General features: G+C 42.8%; 1 protein-coding gene and 1 pseudogene across 1 annotated transcript in view; one reads left to right on the forward strand and one right to left on the reverse strand.

Moving 5' to 3' along the window:
* HSF2BP (heat shock transcription factor 2 binding protein) overlaps window positions 1-18,342 on the reverse strand; it is a 118,055-nt gene that overhangs the window by 90,094 nt on the left and 9,619 nt on the right. The window contains exon 4 of the mRNA XM_025863556.2: window positions 13,226-13,329. Coding sequence (XP_025719341.1) covers window positions 13,226-13,329 — 104 coding nt within the window. The remainder of the gene's footprint in view (window positions 1-13,225; window positions 13,330-18,342) is intronic.
* Window positions 7,528-11,491, forward strand: LOC112816712 (phosphatidylethanolamine-binding protein 1 pseudogene; annotated as a pseudogene).

Consider the following 18,342-nt stretch of genomic DNA (forward strand, 5'->3'; position numbering starts at 1 on the left):
CACAAGAGGAAAGTCGGAAAGAACTCAAATACATGGAGGCTAAAGAGCATCCTACTAAAGAATGAATGGGTCAACCAAGAAATTAAAGAAGAATTAAAAAAATTCATGGAAACCAATGAAAATGAAAACACAACTGTTCAAAATCTTTGGGATACAGCAAAGGCAGTCCTGAGAGGAAAGTATATAGCAATACAAGCCTTTCTCAAGAAACGAGAAAGGTCTCAAATACACAACCTAACCCTACACCTAAAGGAGCTGGAGAAAGAACAGCAAAGAAAGCCTAAACCCAGCAGGAGAAGAGAAATCATAAAGATCAGAGCAGAAATCAATGAACTAGAAACCAAAAGAACAGTAGAACAGATCAACGAAACTAGGAGCTGGTTCTTTGAAAGAATTAACAAGATTGATAAACCCCTGGCCAGACTGATCAAAAAGAAAAGAGAAATGACCCAAATCAACAAAATCATGAATGAAAGAGGAGAGATCACAACCAACACCAAAGAAATACAAACAATTATAAGAACATATTATGAGCAACTCTATGCCAGCAAATTAGATAACCTGGAAGAAATGGGTGCATTCCTAGAGATGTATCAACTACCAAAACTGAACCAGGAAGAAATAGAAAACCTGAACAGACCTATAACCACTAAGGAAATTGAAACAGTCATCAAAAATCTCCCAAGAAACAAAAGCCCAGGGCCAGATGGCTTCCCAGGGGAATTCTATCAGACATTTCAAGAAGAATTAATACCTATTCTCCTGAAACTGTTCCAAAAAATAGAAATGGAAGGGAAACTTCCAAACTCATTTTATGAGGCCAGCATTACCTTGATCCCAAAACCAGACAAAGACCCCATCAAAAAAGAGAATTACAGACCAATATCCTTGATGAATATGGATGCAAAAATTCTCACCAAAATACTAGCCAATAGGATCCAACAGTACATTAAAAGGATTATTCACCATGACCAAGTGGGATTTATTCCTGGGCTGCAAGGCTGGTTCAACATCCGCAAATCAATCAACGTGATACAATACATTAACAAAAGAAAGAACAAGAATCATATGATCCTCTCGATAGATGCAGAAAAAGCATTTGACAAAGTATAACATCCTTTCTTGATCAAAACTCTTCAGAGTATAGAGATAGAGGGTACATACCTCAATATCATAAAAGCCATCTATGAAAAACCTACAGCGAATATCATTCTCAATGGGGAAAGGCTGAGAGCCTTTCCCCTAAGGTCAGGAACGCGGCAGGGATGTCCACTATCACCACTGCTATTCAACATAGTATTAGAAGTCCTAGCCACAGCAATCAGACAACAAAAAGAAATCAAAGGCATCCAAATCGGCAAAGAGGAAGTCAAACTCTCACTCTTTGCAGATGATATGATACTGTACGTGGAAAACCCAAAAGACTCCACCCCAAAACTGCTAGAACTCATACAGGAATTCAGTCAAGTGGCAGGATATAAAATCAATGCACAGAAATCAGTGGCATTCCTATACACCAACAACAAGACAGAAGAGAGACAAATCAAGGAGTCTATCCCATTTACAATTGCACCCCAAACCATTAGATACCTAGGAATAAATCTAACCAAAGAGGCAAAGGATCTGTACTCAGAAAACTATAAAATACTCATGAAAGAAATTGAAGAAGACACAAAGAAATGGAAAAACGTTCCATGCTCATGGATTGGGAGAATCAACATTGTGAAGATGTCAATGCTACCTAGAGCAATCTACACATTCAATGCAATCCCCATCAAAATACCATCCACTTTTTTCAAAGAAATGGAACAAATAATCCTAAAATTTGTATGGAACCAGAAGAGACCCCGAATAGCCAGAGGAATACTGAAAAAGAAAAGCAAAGCTGGCGGCATCACAATTCCGGACTTCCAGCTCTATTACAAAGCTGTCATCATCAAGACAGTATGGTACTGGCACAAAAACAGACACATAGATCAATGGAACAGAATCGAGAGCCCAGAAATGGACCCTCAACTCTATGGTCAACTTATCTTTGACAAAGCAGGAAAGAATGTCCAATGGCAAAAAGACAGTCTCTTCAACAAATGGTGTTGGGAAAATTGGACAGCCACATGCAGAAGAATGAAACTGGACCATTTCCTTACACCTCACACAAAAATAGACTCCAAATGGTTGAAAGACCTAAACGTGAGACAGGAGTCCATCCAAATCCTAAAGGAGAACACAGGTAGCAACCTTTTCGACCTTAGCCGCAGCAACTTCTTCCTAGAAACATCGCCAAAGGCACGGGAAGCCAGGGCAAAAATGAACTATTGGGATTTCATCAAGATAAAAAGCTTTTGCACAGAAAAAGAAACAGTCCACAAAACCAAAAGACAACCGACAGAATGGGAGAAAATATTTGCAAACGACATATCAGATAAAGGGCTAGTATCCAAAATCTATAAAGAACTTATCAAACTCAACACCCAAAGAACAAATAATCCAATCAAGAAATGGGCAGAAGACATGAACAGACATTTCTCCAAAGAAGACATCCAAATGGCCAACAGGCACATGAAAAAGTGCTCAACATCGCTCGGCATCAGGGAAATCCAAATCAAAACCTCAATGAGATACCACCTCACACCTGTCAGAATGGCTAAAATTAAGAAGTCAGGGAACGACAGATGTTGGCGGGGATGTGGAGAAAGGGGAACCCTCCTACACTGTTGGTGGGAATGCAAGCTGGTGCAACCCCTCTGGAAAACAGTATGGAGGTTCCTCAAACAGTTGAAATTAGAGCTACCGTTCGATCCAGCAATTGCACTACTGGGTATTTACCACAAAGATACAAATGTAGGGACCCGAAGGGGTACGTGTACCCCAATGTTTATAGCAGCAATGTCCACAATAGCCAAACTGTGGAAAGAACCAAGATGCCCATCGACAGATGAATGGATAAAGAAGAGGTGGTATATATACACAATGGAATATTATGCAGCCATCAAAAGGAATGAGATCTTGCCATTTGCAACGACGTGGATGGAACTGGAGGGTGTTATGCTGAGTGAAATAAGTCAATCAGAGAAAGACATGTATCACATGACCTCACTGATATGAGGAATTCTTAATCTCAGGAAACAAACTGAGTGTTACTGGAGTGGTTGGGGGTGGGAGGGATGGGGTGGCTGGGTGATAGACATTGGGGAGGGTATGTGCTACGGTGAGCGCTGTGAATTGTGCAAGACTGTTGAATCACAGATCTGTACTTCTGAAACAAATAACGCAACATATTTTAAGAAAAAAGGAAAAGAAGAAGATAACAGGAGAGGAAGAAAAGGGGAGTATGTCAGAGGGGGAGACGAACCATGAGAGATGATGGACTCTGAAAAACAAACTGAGGGTTCTAGAGGGTAGGGGGGTAGGGGAATGGGTTAGCCTGGTGATGGGTATTGAGGAGGGCACATTCTGCATGGAGCACTGGGTGTTATGAACAAACGATGAATCATGGAACACTGCATCAAAAACTAATGATGTAATATATGGTGATTAACATAACAATAAAAAATTTAAAAAAAAAAGTATTCTAGGGGCGCCTGGGTGGTTCAGTCGTCAAGCGTCTGCCTTCAGTTCAGGTCATGGTCCCAGGGTCCTGGGATCGAGACCCGCATCGGGCTCCCTGCTCAGCGGGAAGCCTGCTTCTCCCTCTCCCACTCCCCCTGCTGTGTTCCCTCTCTCGCTGTGTCTCTGTCAAAATAAAAATAAATTTTATAAAAATCTTTTAAAAAGTTGAAGTATTCTAGATGTTTTAGGTTTTTCTTTTAGAGAGGTGAGTGCAGGACAGTTAGAGGGGAAGAAACGGAAGCAATGGGCCGCAAATGAATCTTGACCTGGGGTGGCCCATTCACATCTACCTGGGGTGATGCATTTGGTATGCAGAGTTCCATACACATTCAGACATATATTCACACTCATTTTAGGAGAAAAGTTGGTCACTGAACCTACGACACATGCTAATACTGCCTTAGGTGATTACAAACTCGGGTTTCATCCTAGTAGTCGTCTGGATTCCTAGTTCTGTTCTTCAGGGGTCTGCAGCCGAACCCACTCAAGTCAGGGGGATATGTGCAAACCTACATCAAACACTTCCTTTCCGAACTCTAGCCTTTCTCACAGTTGAAGCAGTCTGTATTCCAATTAGTCTGGTTATGATGGTTCTTTGACAAGATCACACAGTAACTGCTGAGAATGACCAGACAGGATGGTCTTCACTGCAGTCACATTTGGTGGCTACAGGCAGGCATGCCCTGACAAAGGGCTGCACATTTAGTACAGTAATATCAAGAAAAACTCAACAACAGTAATTCCATCCACAATAACATCAAAAATAAGAAAAAGGAATAAACTTAAGAAAAGTAGTTTAAGTCCTGTATAGTAAAAACTACAAAACATCACTTAGAAAAACTACAGAAGATGTCAAGCAATGGAAAGACATACCATGTTCATAGACTGGAAGACTAATGTAGGTGAGGTGATAATCTCCCCAAACTGACCTACAGATTCAATGTCTATCAAATCCCTGTCAAAATGTCAGCAGGCTTGTTTGTACAAACAGATAATCTGATTTTAAAATGCATACGGAAATGCAAAAATAAGTTTGAAAAAGAAAAACAATGTTGAAGAGAACTAACACTGCCTGATTTCAAAAACAAAAAACAAAAACCTATTATAAAGCTATAGAAATCAAACCAGTGTGGTATTAGTATAAGGACAGACATACAGATCAATGAAACATTAACATTTATGGCAATTGATTTTAACAGAAGTGCCAAGGCAATTCAACGGAAAAAGTATAGTCTCTTTAACAAATTGATGCTAAAACAACTAGATAGATATTCATATGCAAAATAATAATAATAACTCAAAATGAATCACAGACCTAAATGTAAAATCTCTAGGAAAAAAACCTCTGTGGCCTTGGGTTAGGCAAATATTTCTTAGCTATCATAACAAAATCATAATCCATTAAAAATAATAAATTGAACTTCATCAACATTTAAAACTTTTACTCTTCAAAAGACACCATCAAGAAAGTACAAAAACAAGTGATAAACTAAATTATTTCCTTTTTTTTTTAAGATTTTATTTATTTATTTTGAGAGAGAGAGTGCATGTGAGAGAAGAGAGAGCACAAGCAGAGGGGAGGGGCAGAGGCAGAGGGAGAAGCAGGTTCCCCACTGAGCAAAGAGCCCAATGCGGGACTTGATCCTAGAACCCTGGGATCATGACCTGAGCCAAAGGCAGACGCTTAAACTGACTGAACCACCTGGGTGCCCCAAGAGACTCTTAACCATAGGAAACAAACTGAGGGTTGCTGGAGGGGTAAGGGGTGGGGGGATGGGGTAACTGGGTGACGGGCATTAAGGAGGGCACATGATGTAATGAGCACTGGGTGTTATTACAACTGATGAATCACTGAACTCTACCTCTGAAACTAGTAATATACTATATGTTAACTACGTTGAATTTAAATTTAAAAAAAAAGATGATGTTGGTTGGGGAAAAAACAGGCAAAAGTTATACACCAGAAATTCATGTGACACTGTGTGTCAACTTTGTTTCAATAACAAAAACATAATTTAGGCAAAAGATGTAAACAGACATTTATCCAAAAAATATATGAATGACATGAAAAGATGTTCAACATGAGGGTAATGGAAATTAAAACCACAATGAGATACCATTACACACTCACTAAAATGGCCATAACTCAAAGTACCAACAATACCAAGTGTTCACAAGAATATGGAAAAGTAGGACTTCACATATCGCTGGGTGGAATGCAGAATGGCACACTCACTCTTGGTAAACAGTGTGGCAGTTTCTCACAAAGTTAACCGTATACTCACCATATGACCCAACAATTTCACTCCCAGGTAACCCCCAAGAAAAATTAAAATATATGTCACTTGTACATGAATGTTCATAGCAGTATTATTCATAAGAGTCAAAAATCGGAAGTAACTAAATGTCTATCAACTGGTGAAAAGATAAAGAAAATGAGGTACAATACGAAGGAAAAACAATTGACACATGCTAACATAAATGGACTTCCAAAGCATTACACCAAACATAAAATACTACATATTGTATTTCTGTATTTCTATAAAATATTCAGAAAAGGCAAATCTATAGAAACAGCAGATCTACGGTTGCCTAGGGCTGAGCAAGGGAGCAAGGACTGACTACAAACAAGTATGTGATAGAAACGTTCTAAAAATTGGACAAAATCCAGCACTCACTCGTGATAAAAATTCTCAACAAACTAGCAATAGAAGGGAACTTCCTCAACTTGATAAAAAGCATCTACAAAACACTGCAGCTAAAATCATATTTATGTCTATAACAGGGAAGGCTACAAACGAATAGGGGTGGGGGTACATGGGAAATCTCTGTATTTTCCACTCAATTTTGCTGGAAACCCAATGGAATATTACTCAGCCACAAAAAAACCCCAAAATCTTGCCATTTGCAATGGCATGGATGGAGCTAGAGAGTATTATGCTAAGTGAAATAAGTCAGTCAGAGAAAGACAAATACCATATGATCTCACTCATACATGGAATACAAGAAACAAAACAAAGGGGGGGGAGAGAGAGAGGCAAACCAAGAAACAGACTCAATTCTAGAGAACACGTTGATGGTGACTGGAGGGGAGGTGGGCAGGCGGATGGGGGAAATAGGGGATGGGGAGTCAGGGGGGCACTTGTTCTGATGAGTACCAGGTGATGTACGGAAGCGTTGAACCACTATATTGTTCATCTGAAACTAATATTATACTGTGTGTAACTAACTGAAATTTAAATAAAAACTAAAAGAAAAAACAAGGTCTATTTTTTTTTTTTTAATCATACTTACTGGTGAGAGATTGCTTTCCCCCGAGGTCAGGAACAAGGCAAGACTGTCTGCTCTTGCCACTCTTATTTAACACAGTGGCAGAACTTCCAGACAGTGTAATAACACAAAAGAAACAAAAGGCAGAGAGAGTAGAAGAGCTAGAACTGTCTACATAAAATCTCAAGGAATCTAAAAAAAATTCTCAGACTTCATAAGTGAGTTCAGCCAGATCACAAGTTACAAGATCAACACACAAAAAGAAATCACATTGCTATATGCTAACAACAAAAAAGTGAAAACTAAAATTTAAAACACAACACCATTTAAAATTGTTCCAAAGAAAACGAAATGCCAGACACCTGGGAGGCTCAGTCAGTTAAGCATCTGCCTTCAGCTCAGGTCATAATCCCAGGGTCCTAGGATCGAGCCCTGCATTGGGCTCTCTGTTCCTCAGGGAGTCTGTTCTCCCTCTCCCTCTTCCTGCTGCTCCCCCTGTTTGTGCTCTCTCACTCGCTCACTCTCAAATAAAATCTTTTAAAAAAGAAAGAAAGAAAAAAAGAAAAGAAAAAGAAATGCATCCTGGCTGCTGGTCCCACGTCTCCTGTGGCCAGTGTGCAGACTGCTCTGCGTCAGTGCTACAGGCCTATGCCTTGCCAAGACTCACCACTGTCTGCCCAGCTCGGCCCCACAATACTGGTGGACCTCAGCAAATAGTCTGGGCCCCTGAGCCTGCAGGAAGTTGACAAGTGGCCACGGCATCCATTTCAAGTCAAATACACCAGGGCAGAGGTCGACAAGCTGGGCAAAGGCTGACACCCCCCAGGTTAAGAACCAGCCCACCAGTACTGCACAGGATGGCCTTGATCCAGGTAAACACTGCACCTTGGTCATGACAGACCCAGATGCTCCCAGCAGGAAGAATCCCAAATACAGGCAATGGCACCATTTTCTGGTGGTCAACATGAAGGGCAAGGACATCAGCAGTGGCACATTTCTCTCCGATTACATGGGATCTGGGCCTCCCAAGGCCTTCACTTTTACGTCTGGCTGGTTTACAAGCAGGATGGGCCACTGAAGTGTGACAAGGCCATTCTCAGCAACCAATCTGGAGACCACTGTGGTAAATTCAAAGTGGCATCTTCCCATAAAAACTATGAGTGTGGGGCCCTGGCGGCCGGCACGTGTTACCAGGCTGAATCGGACAACTATGTGCCCAACTCTGTGAGCAGCTGTCTGGAAGTGAAGAAAAGACAGGAGGCCCATATCAGGCTCCCTGCTCGGCGGGAAGCCTGCTTCTCCCTCTCCCACTCCCCCTGCTTGTGTTCCCTCCCTCGCTGTCTCTCTCTGTCAAATAAATAAATAAAATCTTTAAAAAAAAAAAAAGAAAGAAAGAAAGAAAAAGAAAAAGACAAGACAAGACAGGAGATGGGAACATCCTGGAGACGCCCAGGAGTGCTCTCAAGCTCAGTGATTCCGGTAGATTTCTCCCCTTCCCCCCTCCCATTCTCACAGATAGTGCTTTACGGGAACCTTTCCTTCCACCTATCCTTTGTAATTCGACAGGATCATACCCTTTATGTTCTGATCAAATCTGAACTCTGTTTTGGAGGACATGTTGGTAGTAGGATGGGGTCATAAAATTGTCAACATAAGAAGAGCAACCCAGAATTTAAAGAAGAAAAAATTCAAGTGAAAAGATCAGGTCTACAGTAATAGAGCAGAGCATCAAAGAATCTTTAAGAAAGGTTTAAAAAAAACAGATTCATTGCCTCTGTCTTGGCGAGTCTCAGCCTGGAACTGTGCATAATGGCATCTTCTGGGTCACGTCTTCATGACAGTGTCTCTCACACCACTAGTCCCCAGTATGTTATGTCTGGGACTGGTTCCTGGGGGTCAGTGTCTCTGGTTCCTTTAAAGAGCAGTACTGGAGGGCGCCTAGGTGGCTCAGTCGTTAAGCATCTGCCTTCGGCTCAGGTCATGATCCCGGGGTCCTGGGATCGAGTTCCACATCGGGCTCCCTGCTCAGTGGGAAGCCTGCTTCTCCCTCTCCCACTCCCCCTGCCTGTGTTCCTGCTCTCGCTCTCTCTGTCAAATAAATAAATAGAATCTTTAAAAAAAAAAAAAAGAGCAGTACTGGAAACAGCAATAGGGAGAGTTGCTTTGTGGTTCTGCGCAGTCGTCTAAATGAGCTGGGGGCTGGGTGAGAGGTGGTGAGAAACCCCCAAGTCTGCACTATTAAACTGATCACTCTTCACTGGTAGAAGAAAAGCCAGTCTGGAGTTCCAGAATGCTGTATTAACTCTGCTACTTGCTTAGAGTTGAATAAAAATAAAAACGTTCTGTGGAACCAAAAAAAAAGAAAATGAAAGGCTTAAGTAAAAAATCTAACAAAATGTGGATAGGCTCAGTGTGCTGAAAATTACGAACCGTTGATAAAGGAGATTAAAGACAATGTAAAGAAGTGGAAAGACATGCTTTGTTTATGAACTGCAAGACGCGACACAGACAAGACTGCAGTTCTCCCAAAACTGACATACAGGCATGACACAATTCCCAGCAAAATCCCAGCATGAATGTTTATAGATACCGAAAAGCTTATTATAAAATGTATATGGAAAAGTAAAGGGCCTGTCTAGACAATTTGGGGGAAGAAAAATTCGATGGGAAGAATCGCTTTACCCAATGCTGAGGCTCACTACGTGACCACAGTAACAGCGCCAGTGAGCTCTGGCAGAACAGATCGACAGGCCAGAGCGAAGAACCCAGAACACACCAGGCGAATATGCCCAACTGATCACTCACAGAGGCAAAGAGCAGGTCCACAGAGTAAACATCATCTCTCCCACAAAGCGCAAGAGCAACTGGACTGCCCCCCCAAAAACAAACCTCAACTGAAATTCATACCTTATACAAAACTTAACTCAAAATGGATCAAGAATTTAAATATAACATATAAAAATATATAAAAAAAAAGAAAATCTTGGGGACCCAGGGTTATGAGGAAAGTTCTTACAGCACTAAACACACAATCATGGAAGAAAAAAATCAACAAACTGGACCTCAGCAGACTGAACACTTGTGCTCTGTGAAAGACCGCATGAAGAAGATGAAGCGACATGCCCCAGCCTGGCAGAACCTCTTTGCAAACCACGTGTCCAGTAAAGGACTTCTATCTAGCATACATCAAGAACTCTCTCAACAGGAAAAAAAAAAATCCCATTAGAAAGTGGGCAAAAACATGAGCAGATCTTTCACAGGAGAGGGTACACAGACAACAAATGAGCATGTTAACAGATCTCAACATGACTGGCCAGGAGAGAAATGCAAAGTCAGGCCACCTCACATCTGCTAGAACGGCTGAAATAAAACCAGTGATAACACCAGATGCCAGGTAGGATGTAGAAGAAATGAATCACTCATAGATTGCTGGAGGGAATGTAAAATGGGGCAGCCACTCCGCAAAACTTGGCAATTTCTTACAAAACCAAACATGCAGGGGCACCTGGGTGGCTTGGTCGGTCGGGCCACTAACTCTTAGTTTTGACTCAGTTCATGATCTCAGGGTCATGGGATCTAGCCCCCTGTCGGGCTCCTCACTCAGCAGGGAGTCTGCTGGAGATTCTCTCTCTCTCCCTCTGCCCCTCCCCCCACTCATTACCCCTCCCCTCTCTTTCTAAAATAAATCAACCTTTAAAAAAAACAAAAAACTGAACATGCATTAGCATACAACCCAGTGACTGCACTCTTGGGCATTTACCAAAAGAAATGAAAACATACAATCACACAAAAATCTATACACGGATGTCCATTGTACCTCTGTTCATAATAGTGAAAAACTGGAAACAGCCCAAACGTCCTTCTATGGTAGATAAGTTAAATAACTGTGATACTTCCATACTACAGAATACTATACAGCAATAAAAAGGAACAGACTACTGATTCAAGCAAGAATTTGAATGAATTTGAGTGAAAAAAGTCATTTTCATGACATTCTTGAAATAAAATTATAGAGATTAATGTGTGGCAACTATGTGTTGGTGGTTGCCAAGAGGTAAGCGTAGGGAACAGGGCAGGTGTGGCTGTAGCACGGGAGTATGAAAGGATCTCTATGCTGATGAGAGAGTTCAGTATGTTGAATGTAGTGGTGGTTACATGAATCTATACGTGTGATAAAATTGCACAGAACCGGGGTGCCGGGAGGCATCAGTCGGTTCACTGTCCAACTCTTGAAGCTCAGGTCCTGATCTCTGGGTCATGGGACTGGCCCCGCATCGGGCTCCACACTCAGCAGGGAGTCTGCTCGTCCCTCTCCCTCTGCTCCTCCCCCGGCATGCTCTCTCTATCAAATAAATAAAACCTTTTTTAAAAAGCTGCACAGAACTAGTCACACACACACACACACACACACACACACACACACACACACACGAGTGCGTGCAACACCGGGGACAAACAAACACACCGCGTGGGTCGTCCAGGTGCTGGTCTCCCAGCTCTCGCCGTGCGCTGCAGTGAGGCCAGAGACTACCACAGAGCAAACCGGATACAGGGCACCGGGGACTTCCCTGGATTTTTCTGTACCTTCCTGTGCATCCGTAATTCTTTCTGAAAACTTTTAACCGAAAGCAAAACGGACTGTGGTGAAAGTGGTATAACTGCATATAGTTCCTAAAAATGACCAAACTTCACTTTTACAACAGATTACTCTGTTAGGTAAAATATATCTCAATAGAGCTGCTTTTAAAAAAGAAACAATAGTTGAGTTCTGACATATTTACGTATTTAAAGTGAATACTCGTACCTGATGGAGTATCAAGCACCAGACTTTCAGGATTCCTTCAAAACCCTCTGTAGTTCATCTCGGATTTTAACTGAAATATACTACCAGTTCATTTTTCTTTAAAAAGTTTCCTGAAATAATATGTATACAATGGTTGCAACAACTTCCCTTTTATTATCACAAAAGTAGCAACTCTTTCCTAACACATCAAATACAGAGAGAAGCAAACATGGGCAGTCCCCTGCAAGTGAGTCAGCTGACTGTGAATGGTGCGGAGTTAACTCTGAAAACACATGGAGAAGACAAAGGCCAAGGTCAGCAGCTGAAGCGCCTGTCAGAGGGCACAGCTGAACTTGCACAGGAAACAACATATACTAGCTGCTGTTACTAGTACTGTTCTTGTTTTACTATTTAAAAATAAAAACACACACGCTCCGAATTTCATCACAAGTGGCAGGATAGTTTAGTTTTACAGAAGAAAAGAGGAAATAATGTATTCCATACAAAAAGCAAGAATCTGTAATTTGAAAGAAATACTATTAGTCTCAGCAAATAATAAAACATATTGGTTATTTCTAAAATATCAATAAACGATCCCCTAAGTTAATTACAAATATTTGTAGTTAATACGTCTCTGATTATAAATTTTTATGTGCACTTTTTTCAAGATTCTTATCATACTGTGACTTCTAATATTCTGAAGTGTTTGGTTTTTTTTTAAGATTTTATTTATTTATTTGATAGAGAGTGAGAGAGAGCATGAGCAGGGTGAGGGGCAGAGGGAGAACCAGGCTCTCCGCTGAGCAGGGAGCCTGATGCAGGGCTCTATCCCAGGACTCATGACATGAGCTGAAGGCAGACGCTTAACTGAGCCACCCAGCCGCCCCTGAAGTGGTCTATTGAACATAAAAATTAGGGGTGCCTGGGTAGCTCAGTTGGTTGAGTGTCTGACTCTTAATTTCAGCTCAGGTCATGATCCTGGGGGCCCTGAGATAGAGCCCCGCATCTGGCTCCACGCTCAGTGGAGAGTCTACTTCTCTCTTTCTCTCTCTCCCTCTGTACCCCCACCCCTGCGCTCAAGTGCCCACACACACGCTCTCTAATAAATAAATCTTAAAAAAAAAAAAAGTAATAAAAGTAAAGTTAACAGGAAGTGACAATCACAAGGCACCCAGTAAATATTTTCCACATTAAATGGTTATAAAATCCCAATGTTCGACTATTCTCCAACCCATTCAGAATTGCATACATTTTGTTATTTTTTAAGATTCATTTATTTTAGAAAGTGCGTACACATATGCAAGAGCACAGGGAGGGGGAGGGGCAGAAGAGAGAGAGAGAGAATCTCAAGCAGACTCCACACTAAGCGCTGAGCCCAATGCGGGGCTCGATCCCACGACCCTGAGATCATGACCAAAATCAAGAGTCCGACATTTAACTGACTGAGCCACCTAGGCGCCCCCAGAATTCCATATATTTTAAAATACACTGTCTTGAGGCTTACGGGCTAGAACGGCCACCAGCCACACCACTCTGCAAGCTCGGTCTGTGAGAGCATCGTACCTTCTTCTCTCTCATGCAGTCAGCCTGCATGGTCTCTAGGCGGGCTTTGAAGTGCTCACAATCCATTCTCAGTTGCTCTAATTCTTGCTCTTTCCTTTCCAGTTCTAGAAGAAGAGAGACAATAACTCAATGTTTCAAGTCACGAATCTCCTCTAAGAATCCAATGTGCCTAACATCTTAGGAAAACGGGCCACTGGCTGCTCAGGTGGGATTAGTCACAGAACCAGTCCTTCAGTGGCCAACATTTGAAAGTTCTGCTTTTCAGGTTTCTATCAGTTTTTAGCCCATACCAGAAAGTACTTTTGTTGTTGTTGTTTTCAGTCTTATGTTGTTAAGACCTCATCTTACTGCCAGACTTGTACTCAAGGTTTTAAGGAAGTGGGTTATGTAAGAGATTGAAAGCAGGGCTGAGAAGCCCGACTGTCTCGTGGCAGACTTGTATCTGCTCCATCAAAAGCGGGAGGCAGCTCAGCGAGGAGACGGCGCCAGCCGGGGCTGATTCACAGCGCTCGTCTCACCAACTGGCAGACTGACTCAGGAGGAAGAACTGCAGTGGCAGTCAGTGGAGGGCTGGCAGCAATGGTGAGCAGACAGGAAAAGGCCCAGTGAAAGCAGGGAACTATGGCTTTCTTCCTCTCCACCAGATTCATTTAGATGGTGATTCAAATCGCCAACAAAAATCCCCAAGACATCCACCTTAATGTCTGAAATCAAAAGTTTTATCAACTTTAAATGAACGATATTATGATGCAGAAATACTGACATTTAAAAAGCAAAGAAATATAGAACTTAAAATTTTAAGCGTCTTGACTTCAGGCACTAAGAAATCATCAATTTTTATGCTACCGTATATACTGAGATTCGAGGTGGAATACAGTACTCAGAGTTAATGGCGTACCTTCTCTGATGAAAGTAGCAATGCTTGTGGACAGTGATTCCCAAATGCTAGTGTCCACCAGAATCCTCTACAGGGCTTGTTCAAACACAGGCTGCTGCCCCCTCCCCCCCACCCCAATCATCGTCAGTGTTTCTGATTCAGCAGGCCTGACGTGGGCCAGAGCATCTGCACTTCCAGCAAGTTCCCAGGTGAGGCAGATGCCACTGGTCCGGGAAGAGACTTTGAGAAAGCGTTTCAGGACAACAGCCTGGTCTCTGGTCATTAACAAAATGAAATCAACACAAAACCAGTGAACACCAATGAGGGAGCCCAGCCTCAGGAACGTGGGGGCGGAAAAAACAGAAGGCAGTGGGAGGCAGCAGCCTGAAAACTGGCACCTCCCCCCACCTGAGAGGGGAGATGGCTGACAGCGCTCCGTCCAGTGAGGTGCAGACAAGAGGAGGCGGGCGGCTTCATGGCCAGACTCGGAGAAGGCGGGGGGGGGGGGGGGGGGGGCTGCCAAGACCAGCAGGGGCAAACCCAGAGCTGTGGAGAAATGAAGGGAGTCTGCATTTCCCAGGGAACCTTTGCCCTAGAGGGAAGATGAGCACCTAATGCTAAATATTCAGTTACAGATTATGAAACCAGCTGGCAGAACTTCTCTTAAAATGCATTTCTCAGAAACCACGTGAAGTAAAGTGGGACTATCTCTTCTGCCTCAAATCTTCCCTTCTACAATCACACTGTGGGACTCTCCCCGGAATTCTACTCTGCCCTCCAAATGCTGGCTGCCCAAGAAATCAACTATCAGTCAAGGGCTATGCTTTAAAAGCTACACAGCTGCCCTGCGTCACAATGTTAAATGAAAACTTACGTAGTTATAATTATGAATGAACTATGACGTGCATATGGTCACCAAAAAACAAAATGAAAAAAGGAACTACAATAAAATTACTAGTGCTGCAAACTTTTTCTTTGCGGTTTACTTTTCAATTTTTGTGTATCATTAAAGCTGTATGTCACTCAAACGTGGCAAAGAAGATATAAAATTCCATCTCTACAAGCCTTACTGTGTATAAAAATATGTGGGAATTAATACTGGCCACCCAAAAGATTTTCATTAGGGCAACTTCATAATTGCTCTGGGTAGCCATACATGACCTTCCATAGGCTACTATAATGAGGGGACAGCGTCAGACGTCCCACTCTCCCCCAGGCACCCCAGAGAATTCAAAGTCAGCATCCTGGGTGCCACACCTGCCCACCCCCAACACCCGGAGGCGGCAGGTGCCTTTCTGCTGCACGAGGCCGCCGCCTTGTGGCCAGCTGGGAGCACTGCCGCCACCTTCCAACAAGACGGGCAAACCCTTGCTTTCTCAGCCTGGCCCCCAGCAGTGCCTGCCACCCTGAACAAACCCCACAAGGCAGGCATTTTCAGGGTTCGTTTTCTGATACACCCCAAATCCCTACAATGGTGCATGGAATTTAACAAATATTTGCCACACAAATGAATTTCACTTCTCTACCCATTCCTTCTGCTAATCCTTGAGTAGAAAAAAATACACAGCCACTTTGGTTCTATGTCTCCTAATGAGAATATACCGCTTCTGTGATTTTTTTTTTTTTAAAACACCAGGGGCAGAAAGAATATGGACAGTGAGTGACACATTCTGCACAGTCAAGACGTTATCTTACCCACCCTCCACACCAGAAAAGGGAAGAAGCTGCCACTCAGCCCAAACTGTCTTCGAACTGCTCATCGTTAGCACTCACAATGAAGGAGCAATCTCCATTTAACTGTTAACTGAATGAAAGGGTGGCCAAGACAGACTCCCAATATATAGAAACCATCTGCATCACAGGCCACTTCCATATTGATATGGCTTCTGAAATTCACAATCCTTTTTTGAAAGTTTTAAGAACACGAGAATGGCTGTATCTCTTAATGCTTAACTTATTCACCGGAAGGGCATAGAGAACTATTACCGAGAGGAGACAGAGCTACAAAGGAAAAGCAGCATTTCCAAAACACTGAGCAAAGAAATGTAAACCATACGAAAGGGATCAATGTCTCCTACCCTTTCTTTACCACCTGGCATGCTTATAACAAGCATAATAAACTATCAGTTGTTTTGTGTTAATATGAAAGGATTGGTTTTGACCAAAACAGCTTAAAGTCTCAAATCCAAAATAAAGGGGTTTTAATAGCTCTTAACTTCTCCCTTCATATCACTAATAGGTTCAGAAAAGATTTTACAGTTCGCTGCTAACAGACCCCATCTTTACTGTGAATTGAGATTTGGAAGGTATGTAACAAAGCACCATAAAGTGGACAGCTTATGACAACAGAAACATCTCCCCTAGTTCTGGAGGCTACAGGCCTGAGACCAGAGTGTCAGCAGGCTCAGGCTCTCTCTGAAACCTGGGGGCAAGGATCCTTCCCTGGCTCCTCCACCTTTCAGCAGCCTCGATCTTACAGAATTCCCAACCGCCTCCCTGTCTCTGGGCCTTCTCCCAGTCTCTTCACATCAGCTTCCCCGTGCACGTCTGTCTCTGTGTCCAAATGTACCCTTTTATAAGGACACCAGTCATTCGGGATCAGGTTCACCACCCTAAAGACCTCGTTTTCACTTAATCAGCCTGTCAACAATTTAAGTTCAAAAAGTGAAAAAATGAAAAAATGAGACTATTTCAGCGTTCATTAAAAAGGGGTGGGGGCTTCAGTTAAAGAGCTTAAGTGCATTTCAAATCCTTCTACCCACTATAAGCCAGCCAAACAACACTTTGTCAATTTTTTTAAAACAATTCAAAGGGGGTGGGTGAGGGGAAAGAGTTGGAACCAGAACACGGAAATAGCATTTTTTTTCCTGCACTGCTAAAAATCTGCTCCCCAAACCACTCTTCATCTTCTAACTTAAAGGCCATTTGAGTTATCTTTTATAAGATGAAGAAAATGTGTGACTAACAGGAATTTGTTCTATACTGGCATTGCCAATGGACTTGGCAGCACCTTGTATCACTAACTTCAACATCTGAGGGTTGGAGCTCCTTAGTCTACCTGTCAATTACCAAGGAAAAGGGTCAGATTTTGTCCTTTGCATACCCCTACATCACCTAGCTGTGCTTGACAGATGCCAGGCAGAGAGTGAACACCTCCCTGATGGACTTATCAACTACATTCACTGAACACTTGAAAATAAATACCATCACAAAATACTAAGATCAGTCCTTTTTTTTTTTTTTTTTTTTAAACTAAGATCAGTCTTGCTGAAGTCAATCAAGTGAGTTTTGCTAACGTACTTTTCAAACCAGAGAGTCAGGAAATGTTTTCATTTATTGGCCTACAAATACGAAGTTAACGACTGGGTGTCAGGAGTGATATACCCAAATAACGTATGTCTCTACTTTCTCCATCTTGGCTACCTTCCCCTCCTCTGTCCATAAGCCCCTCTAAGTCTCTCTTCTTCTCTCCCAGGCCACTATACGCTGGACCATCTCCACGTGCCCTTTAGATCCATTCTCCACCCTGCTCTGTGCTCCCCAGAAGCTAAAGTCATCATCCACAGCACCCGGGCTTCCTGGCTTTTTGCTTCCTGTTAGATTTGGATGGTGACAGGCTCCACAGGGACCAGGGACGAGAGGAGACCTGGGACGTTCCCTTCTCCATTGTGTCATCTCTGCCAATCTTCCTTCCCAATACAACGACCAGTCTAGGATCAGGTATGGCCTTTGGTTTTATCTTTAGCCTCCTTTAATTTGGAACATCTCCACCGCCTATCTTTACTGTATGACATTACAATGTGTTTTTAACAATTTAAAAATCACAACCACCTATATGGAAGGACTTCCATTTCCAGCTATGATGGATCAATCATCAGATCAATCTTCCCACTGAGAATAATTAGAAAAGCAGAATTTAAAAAAAACTAACTCCTCTGAAGGTGAGAGTTACTGACTCACAGGGGCCCTCAGGCCAGGACCTAGAGAGGGCGAACATGCACCGAGGTGCAGGAGCCCAGCCTCCCACCCCACTCCTCCCAGGGACCTTGACATATTCCAAAGCAGCACAACAGGCAGAGGCAGCAAAGCTGGGCAGAGCGGTCAGCGGTGGCACGGAGCTGCGAAATGAAAATTCAGGACAGAGCTGTCGGACAGCCAAGACTTAGGGTGGCCATGATCCCGGAGGAGATGGAAGCACAGAAAAATGGGCTGACGGCACAGCCGTCTCCCTCTCCCAGGT

This window comes from Callorhinus ursinus, unplaced genomic scaffold (genome assembly GCF_003265705.2).
Source record: "Callorhinus ursinus isolate GAN/ISIS: 27379988/994484 unplaced genomic scaffold, GSC_fseal_2.0 scaffold75, whole genome shotgun sequence".
Classification (NCBI taxonomy): domain Eukaryota; kingdom Metazoa; phylum Chordata; class Mammalia; order Carnivora; family Otariidae; genus Callorhinus; species Callorhinus ursinus.